General features: G+C 43.3%; 1 protein-coding gene across 5 annotated transcripts in view; it reads left to right on the forward strand.

Moving 5' to 3' along the window:
- Window positions 1-9,108, forward strand: part of DDX42 (DEAD-box helicase 42) — a 44,563-nt gene extending 35,455 nt beyond the window's left edge. For all 5 annotated transcript variants that reach the window (XM_063799163.1, XM_054670588.2, XM_001147818.8 and 2 more), the window contains 7 exons: window positions 332-379; window positions 895-992; window positions 1,752-2,028; window positions 3,047-3,273; window positions 5,373-5,483; window positions 6,657-6,755; window positions 7,483-9,108. In XM_063799163.1, the coding sequence (XP_063655233.1) occupies window positions 332-379; window positions 895-992; window positions 1,752-2,028; window positions 3,047-3,273; window positions 5,373-5,483; window positions 6,657-6,755; window positions 7,483-8,187 (1,565 nt within the window). In that variant the 3' untranslated portion in view covers window positions 8,188-9,108. The remainder of the gene's footprint in view (window positions 1-331; window positions 380-894; window positions 993-1,751; window positions 2,029-3,046; window positions 3,274-5,372; window positions 5,484-6,656; window positions 6,756-7,482) is intronic.
- The last annotated feature ends 90 nt before the right edge of the window (window positions 9,109-9,198 follow it).

Consider the following 9,198-nt stretch of genomic DNA (forward strand, 5'->3'; position numbering starts at 1 on the left):
CAAGCGATTCTTCTGCCTCAGCCTCCTGAGTAGTTGGGGTGATAGGCACCTACCCCACAGCCTGGCTAATTTTTTTTTTTTTTTTTTTTTTGGTATTTTTAGTAGAGATAGCTGTGTTGACCAGGCTGCAAACTCCTGACCTCAAGTGATCCTCCTGCTTCGGCCTCCCAAAGTGCTAGGATTACAGGCATGAGCCACTGCGCCTGGCCTGGGGTTTCTAATTTTCTTAATTCTTACAACTTCTTATGAAGACTTTTACTAATATGGCTTTTTCCAGGCTTCCCAAACTGTATTTCAGGTTATAATAATTTTATTGTTCTGTTTCTTGCAGAGTACCAAGTTCGATCCATAGCAAGTCATGTTCGTCCTGACAGGCAGAGTATGTATGAAGCACCTTTGTTAAACCAAATTTGTACTAAAAAGGGCACTTATTTATTTTATAAGCACTCAGAGTTATGGAAGTAAAAATGATCTTGTGTCTGTTGGTGAGAACCATAATGAGGGAGGTAATGAGTTTATCTGAGCTGGACAGGATCTTAGCGCTAGATATAACTTGTTCCTTTTTATAGATGATAAAACCAAGGATCAGAAATTAAATAAGCTGCCCTAAATTATACAGTTTTATCAGTGGGTAGAAGCAGTGTACAGTACAGATCTGCTGATTTGAAATCAAGAGTCTTTTTCTGAACCATACTGACAACTTGTCTTAACTAAAAATGTAATAAAAATAGAATAAGAGCAAATCTTTCCCTAGTGAATCAATTTCTAAACTAAATTTAAAGTTCAGGTGAGCTTATGTAAAAAAACTGAATAATCCTGAATGCCAAAGAAGCTTAATGGGTATGCATAAAGATATCATACTGTTTCTCTAACAGAATTTATCTTACCTTTTAGCTCTCTTATTTAGTGCAACTTTTCGGAAGAAGATTGAAAAGTTGGCCAGAGACATCCTGATCGACCCTATTCGAGTGGTGCAGGGAGATATTGGAGAGGTAACCCTAAGCAGGGCTGGATGGGACCTTAATGGGTTTATTTCTCATATTATGGAGCACAGAATTAATTTCTCACTATTGAGATAAAAAAAAAAGATGTTATGTTTATAGATGCAACATGCTTGAGATTGGGTATTTTGCAAGTTGTGGGGATAGACGAAACAAGACTGGCAAAATGTTGGGAATCATTGAAGCTAGGTGATGGGTACGAGTTGATTTTGTTCATTTTGTGTTTTTTTTGTTTTATTGAATGTCTCAAAACTTATAATTGTTTTAAAAAGGCTTCAAAGAGACAAAAAGATGTGCCTGGAAGCATCAGCGTATTAGGTTGGAACTGACGTTTTAATTATTGTGGTAGGGGCCTACGCAGGAGGGAAAGGGTGACCTGAAAGGCCTGGAAAAAATCAGGTTTCATTTCTTACCTGTACATATGCGCTATGTGAAAAATTACTCTGAATTGGGACTTGGAATTCAGTTATGGCTGCTTAGAGAATCCTTCAGTTGCTTGCCATGGTTATTGTTAAGGAAAGCTCTACAAAGTAGTGGGGCGTACAAATTAGGTATGTACACCAGGTGGAGAGCAAGGTGATTGGAAAGGAGAGGTGAGTTTTGAGCTGCACTTGACTTGCTGAAGGCCCAAGGAGAACTGGGATTGTTCAAGGTCTTCTCGATGCAGGTAGAAAATATAATGCCTAGTCCTTGTTCAGGTGCCCTCTGGCTCCAATGTCACAATCATCTGTTTCATTTCTTCCTTCTCAGGCAAATGAAGATGTGACACAGATTGTGGAGATTCTCCATTCTGGACCTAGTAAATGGAACTGGCTTACCCGGCGTCTGGTAGAATTTACCTCTTCAGGGAGTGTCCTCCTCTTTGTTACTAAAAAAGCCAATGCTGAAGAGCTAGCGAATAACCTTAAACAGGAGGGTCATAATCTTGGGCTGCTCCATGGGGATATGGATCAGAGTGAGAGAAACAAGGTCATTTCAGACTTTAAGAAAAAGGACATCCCAGTCCTGGTGGCCACAGATGTTGCAGGTAGAGTATGAATTTTTCAACAACATTAAGTTCCTAGGCTATAAGGGTACTCTGTCTTACTACATAAGACCTGTAATATCTGAGCAGGCTGATGGAAAGACTGTTGGCCTGGCTGGCCATCCCCTCCCAAACCCCCAAGGAAGCAGCAGTTCAGCACAGGGATCACAGTCTGGAGCTCTAGATACCACTTTTCACTTAGTATTTCTCTCTAATCAAAGAATCCTGCAGCTAGAAGTCACTCTGGGAAAAAAGGCAGTGAATGTCCTTATTGTATGTCTGAATATAGTAGATACCTTACCCTTACATTGATCTACTATACACAGCTTAGTTGGGCAACTTAACTCAGGATGAGAACAGTTTTTGGAATATAATTTCTGGATTTGTTCTGTCAAGTTTTAATAACTACCCTTAAACACTGATATTTTTTCCTAGAAAGGAGAGAACTTCTCAGCTTCATGACACATTTTAAATATATATTCCCAGTGCAAGAGAAGAGGGCATGGCAGATTACTGATGCAAAAGATAAAAGTCCCAGTCGGGCACGGTGGCTCACACCTGTAATCCCAGCATTTTGGGAGGTGGAGGCGGGCAGATCACCTGAGGTCAGGAGATCGAGACCATCCTGGCCAACATGGTAAAACCCCGTCTCTACTAAAAATAAAAAAATTAGCTGGGTGTGGTGGCGCGTGCCTATAATCCCAGCTACTTGGAAAGCTGAGGCAGGAGAATTGCTTGAACCAGGGAGTCGGAGGTTGCAGTGAGCTGAGATCATGGCACTGCACTCCCGTCTGGCAACAGAGCAAGACTCCGTCTCTAAAAAATAAAAGTCCCTTACACTAGAAGGCCTAACATCATAGAATCTGTGGTGATGACTTAACATGCCTGTATCTCAGCTCACCAAACCCATGCGCTTTGCCTAGATAAAGGAAATGTGGCTTATTAGCACTAGCATTTCTGGTTACTTTGATCTTTTGACTACAGATGAAGAATAAAAGAATTTGGTTGCTTTTTATTTCAGCCCGTGGTCTGGACATTCCTTCAATTAAGACTGTCATTAACTATGATGTGGCACGAGACATTGATACCCACACGCATAGGATTGGCCGCACAGGAAGAGCGGGTGAGAAGGGTGTGGCCTATACCCTACTCACTCCCAAGGACAGCAATTTTGCTGGTGATCTGGTCCGGAACTTGGAAGGAGCCAATCAACATGTTTCTAAGGAACTCCTAGATCTGGCAATGCAGGTGAGGGGCTGGGCACACTTTCAATTGCTCCTGGTTATAAGACCAAGACATTTTAGCAGTCCTGGAGCAGATAACATAAAAACTTGACAAGAAAGTTGGGTGGCTAGGAGGATGTAGGGTTTATGAGGTACAGATAGGAATTGTGAGATACTAAAATTCATCTAGTCTTATCTGGTCTTCTCCTTCTTTCAGCAGCATCTGTTTTGAAAAGCTATTCCTTTGTGCTAAAATCTGTCGCTGTAATTTCTACCCCATAGCACACTTAGGAGTAAATTTAATCTCAAAGATGGTTACTATTCTCCTTACTGCTCTTCCCCCACAAAATTTTTCTTCTGGGAGGCTAAAAATGTGTGATGCCTTTAAAACAATATGTGTATAGTATAGTGCCCCCCCCCCTTTTTTTTGAGACAGAATCTCACTCTATCACCCAGGCTGCAGTGCAATGGCGCGATCTCGGCTCACTGCAACCTCTGCCTCCTGGGTTCAAGCAATTCTCCTGCCTTAGCCTCCCAAGCAGTTGTGATTACAGGCGCCCACCACCACGCCTGGCCAATTTTTGTATTTTTAGTAGAGATGGGGTTTTGCCATGTTGGTCGGGCTGGTCTCGAACTCCTGACCTCAGGTGATCCGCCCGCCTCGGCCTCAGCCTCCCAAAGTGCTAGGATTACAGGCGTGAGCCACCGTGCCCAGCCTGTATGGTGCCTCTTAACTGTTCCTTGCAGTCTGAGATCTCAGACCTCTGACCACACTGATTGCCTCTTCCAGTCTAAAGCTAAGTGAGGCATTCTAACAAATCAAACCTGGAGTCATCTGAATCCATGCTGTCCCCAAATTACAAATGGGTTCGGAACACTTTCTGAGAGCAGAAACTGTTAAGAGTTTGTCAAATGCCTAGGCCAGCTCACACAACTGGTACAACTCAGCTGCAGTGTGGCAGTGCCCAAGTTTCTGGTCCTAGGAGTAAAGGACCTGCACTGCAGGAGAGAAGAGAATAATGTTTCCTCCCCTGCTCCTGAGCAGAGAGAGCTAGTCCTAAATAAACTTTTAAAACAGGACACATTTTGTCTTTGGCATTTTCTTCCATTTCTTTTTGTACCTCAGGCTTTCTGTGCTCAGGACTTTGTCCAAGCCTGCTGCCCTACCTCTCAAGCACTTTATTTTGCTGGTAATATGTGATTGTCAGATAAAACTTTAACCTTCCCAGAGACATTTGCTTTTTTTTTTTTTTTTTTTTTTCTTTTTTCTGAGATGGAGTCACACTCTATCACCCAGGCTGGAGTGCAGTGGCGCAGTCTCAGCTCACTGCAACCTCTGCCTCTCCGGTTCAAACAGTTCTCCTGCCTCAGCCTCCAAGCAGCTGGGATTAGAGGCATGTGCCACCATGCCTGGCTAATTTTTGTATTTTTAGTAGGGACGGGGTTTCACCATGTTGGTCAGGCTGGTCTTGACTCCTGGCCTCAAGTGATCCGCCCACCTCGGCCTCCAGAGTGCTGGGATTCGTAGGCGTGAGCCACCGCCCTGCATTCTTAAGAGAATGTGAGTAAATATGTTGAGTGGCAATGGTCAAGTTCAATGAAAACTTTTACGCTCTGCGGGTAAATAAAATTTTCAGTTGTGTGGCTACCATCCTTTCTGGGAGTCTGTCCCTGTAGTCAGTTCTGATAAGCCTCACTTCACATAGCATTTTTCCTTTGCTTCTGAACATACCAGTTGTTTAAGTTCCAAATGTTTACGTCCAATAATACATGGTTTGAGAAATAAAATATAAGCTCATTTTCCTCAAGGAAGTTAGAAGTAGCCAAAGTTACTCCTCTGGGTTTGAAGCTTACCTGAACAACTTCCCTTCCAGGAGAGCCTTGAGGGAGGGAGCACTGTAGGAAGCCTTAGATAAGGATCTCAGCCACTTTTCAAATTTGGTGGATTATGCTACCAAAGAGAAACCAATCTGTGGTTCCTGTGAAAATTCCTCCCTTAGCGTAGTGCTGGCTGAAAATTAAGCAAAAGTTCCCCCTTGCCACTTAATTTCCTCTTTGTCCTGGTTCTCTTCTTCTGGTCTTTTCTCCCTCCCTTGACTTAACCTTGAATTTTGTTCAATGCAGAATGCCTGGTTTCGGAAATCTCGATTCAAAGGAGGGAAAGGAAAAAAGCTGAACATTGGTGGAGGAGGCCTAGGCTACAGGGAGCGGCCTGGCCTGGGCTCTGAGAACATGGTGAGTCTAGACTACTACAGTAGTGCCTTTATAGTTGGTCTCATGTCCTGAAAGTCATTAGGAATATTCTCATCTACCCAGGAAAGCCTCAGTGAGTTTAAAGCCCTGTCTAGAAGGGAATTTGTATTTAATCTGATTTGAGTCAATGCAGTGCTCATTCTTATGGTAACTTTCTATTGAAGAAGCATCTTTGTGTACTTGGTTGACTAGGCTTGCTCAGGAAATTATTCTAGATTAGCAGTGATCTCACACTGTGGTCCCTGGACCAGCAGCACATGCAAACTCATCCCCAACCCCAGACCTTGTGAATCAGAAACTCTGGAGTTGGGGCCCAGCAGTCTGGTTTTATAAGCCCTTCAACACTGGCCTAAAGCCTGCTGCTAGGGAAATGTTGCCAAAGGGTCACTGTAAAGTCTAGCCATATCTTGTCATTAAACTCAGGAATGGATCAGGAATTTCCAAGTCGGGAGCTAGTTTTTCTCACAAACCAGGTAACAAATGTACCCTTTTGGTGGCCTTTCTTAACTGCCTGTTTTCTGTCACCTTGATTCCAAGCCAGGGAAGAAAGCTGCCAGTATACTTTTCTGGAGCATTAAACTTGGCATCTTTGTAATTACATACTCTGTTCCCACATTATAATAATAATGATGATGATGCATAATAATAGCTAATATTTATTGAGCACTTTATATGTGCCAGGACCATTCCAAGCAATCAGATGTTTTGGCTCAGTTAATCTTCAAAACAACCGAATGGAAGTTAGTACAGATAACAATGCTGAGGCACCTAAGGTTACAGTGACAAGTGTTCAAGCCGAAATTCAGACCCTTCATGGTCTTGATTCAGGGCCTGAGCAGTCACACAATATGCTATTCAGGGCCTTTTCATCTTTAACGTAATTTTTACTTAATTAATTGGAAGTGTTTATGTAAATACATGATTGCATTTCTGTTTAATAGGGTTAATTTCCAGAAATAGAATTTCTGGGTTGAGGGCATAAGCATTTTTAAATGATTGTCACTGTGTCTTTTCTCACAAAGCAGTAGCAGCTTTCTAAAAGTATCCAGTTCCTTTGTTGCTCCCACTACAAGGGTTTTCATAATGAGGCCTAGTCTATGGCAGTGAGCTTTCCTGCTTATTTTTTCATTCTCATAGATGTGTTTATTTTTTTAGGATCGAGGAAATAACAATGTAATGAGCAATTATGAGGCCTACAAGCCTTCCACAGGAGCTATGGGAGATCGACTAACGGCAATGAAAGCAGCTTTCCAGGTCTGAAATAAGCATTTCATTAAAAGCGCTTTCAGCAGTAACTCTTGGGCAGTGACAGAGGGGCTTAGTTTTCCTGGTTGTAGCTGGGCGCCTAGGCTTGATGCTAGATTTAGGGTCTTCACGCTGCTTGGATTTTGAATATAAACCTAACAGTAGCTTAGTTGGAAATGCAAGTTGATCTAGAGAACCCCTTGTGCTGGTCTACTCTGAGTCACACTCGGGGCCTGGGATTGTTGTCCTGCAGCAGGGTGTGTGTTCCCTCCCTTCCCAACAGCCTGCAGTGTTGCCCACCTCCCAGGCACCCACCTCCAACTCACTTCTGAAGCAAAATTTACTGATAGTCACACTAAGGTGAATTGATAGAATGAGTTCAAGGCAGGTTTTGCTGTCAAACTTAAATTTCAGTATGAAAATTTTTTTTAAGTTTTCAGAACTTTTTGGTTTTGAATGCAGATAAATGTGCTAAATACATAGATGCTTTATTCTAGCCAATCAGGCTATAAAAGCACATTTCAGAACACTGGGGGTCCATCTCTCCACAGAGATCCACAAGTTTTCCTTTATAGCACAAGAACAAAAGGGACCATACTGTGGGGCCATCAGGACACTAAACTCACCGTGCCAGGATAGCATAGAGTTTCTGTAAACCTCATCATTTGCCAAGTTGTATATTCAAGTTTCTTGAACTTGCTATCTTACCTACTCCTGATGTCTCTTTTTCTTTCAGTCACAGTACAAGAGTCACTTTGTTGCAGCCAGTTTAAGTAATCAGAAGGCTGGAAGCTCTGCTGCTGGGGCAAGTGGGTGGACTAGTGCAGGGAGCTTGAATTCTGTTCCAACTAACTCAGCACAACAGGGCCATAACAGTCCTGACAGCCCCGTCACCAGTGCCACCAAGGGCATCCCAGGCTTTGGCAATACTGGCAACATCAGTGGTGCCCCTGTGACCTACCCGTCTGCCGGAGCCCAAGGAGTCAACAACACAGCTTCAGGGAATAACAGCCGAGAAGGGACTGGGGGCAGCAACGGGAAAAGAGAGAGATATACTGAGAACCGGGGCAGCAGCCGTCACAGTCACGGAGAGACTGGCAATCGGCATAGCGATAGTCCACGTCACGGAGATGGTGGTCGCCATGGAGATGGATACCGCCATCCAGAAAGCAGCAGCCGTCATACTGATGGCCATCGGCACGGGGAGAACAGACATGGAGGAAGCGCAGGCCGGCATGGGGAGAACCGGGGTGCAAATGATGGTCGGAATGGGGAAAGCAGGAAAGAAGCTTGTAATCGTGAGAGCAAGATGGAGCCCAAGATGGAACCCAAAGTGGACAGCAGCAAGATGGACAAGGTGGACAGCAAGACAGATAAGACAGCTGACGGCTTTGCTGTCCCAGAGCCGCCTAAACGCAAGAAAAGTCGATGGGACAGTTAGAGGGGATGTGCTAAAGCGTGAAATCAGTTGTCCTTAATTTTTAGAAAGATTTTGGTAACTAGGTGTCTCAGGGCTGGGTTGGGGTCCAAAGTGTAAGGACCCCCTGCCCTTAGTGGAGAGCTGGAGCTTGGAGACATTACCCCTTCATCAGAAGGAATTTTCGGATGTTTTCTTGGGAAGCTGTTTTGGTCCTTGGAAGCAGTGAGAGCTGGGAAGCTTCTTTTGGCTCTAGGTGAGTTGTCATGAGGGTAAGTTGAGGTTATCCTGGGATAAAGGGCCTTCTAGGGCACAAAACTCACTCTAGGTTTATATTATATGTAGCTTATATTTTTTACTAAGGTGTCACCTTATAAGCATCTATAAATTGACTTCTTTTTCTTAGTTGTATGGCCAGGCAGTCCCCATTTTAGGAGTTGGCTTCTGCAAATTCAATCCATTGAGCTAACTGTTGGGGAGCAATTTGGTAGTTGTAGACATTTGCAGGGAAGGGAGATGTCTGATTCTAAATGGGAGTTGATGCTCAGGTCCCCAGCCAGGTTTGCATCCAGCCCTGAGACATGTAGGAAACACCTTTCAGACCCAGGCTCTGAAGATTCCCAGAAGCCACAAGGATTGAAGGGAAAAGGTGATCCTGGTAACTGTTCCAGGATTGCTCCAGGTTTGAGATGGTATTGTTAAATTTAAAATTAAACAAGAAACCCAACAACAGCTTTTAAAGTGTCTTCTATTTCATTGTATTTTTTTTAACTTGCCCCAATGATAGAAAAGTCTTTTGCTGAAATGATTTTGATGATTTTTGTTTATCTTGTTTATAAAAAGGAAAAGAAATACACAAACTTTGACTTTTGTGACTTTGTGAAGGTTTCTTTAAGATGTGCATTCCTTTCTGCTTGCTCTCTAGTAAATGTTTTACTACCGGGACCTGTGGATCGTTTGTCATTTCTGTCTATGAATTGGTACATATTAAGCTGGGACTTAAGAATAGTGCCGCACACAGTGTAGGGACAGATG

The sequence above is a fragment of the Pan troglodytes genome, chromosome 19 (assembly GCF_028858775.2).
Source record: "Pan troglodytes isolate AG18354 chromosome 19, NHGRI_mPanTro3-v2.0_pri, whole genome shotgun sequence".
Taxonomy (NCBI): Eukaryota; Metazoa; Chordata; class Mammalia; order Primates; family Hominidae; genus Pan; species Pan troglodytes.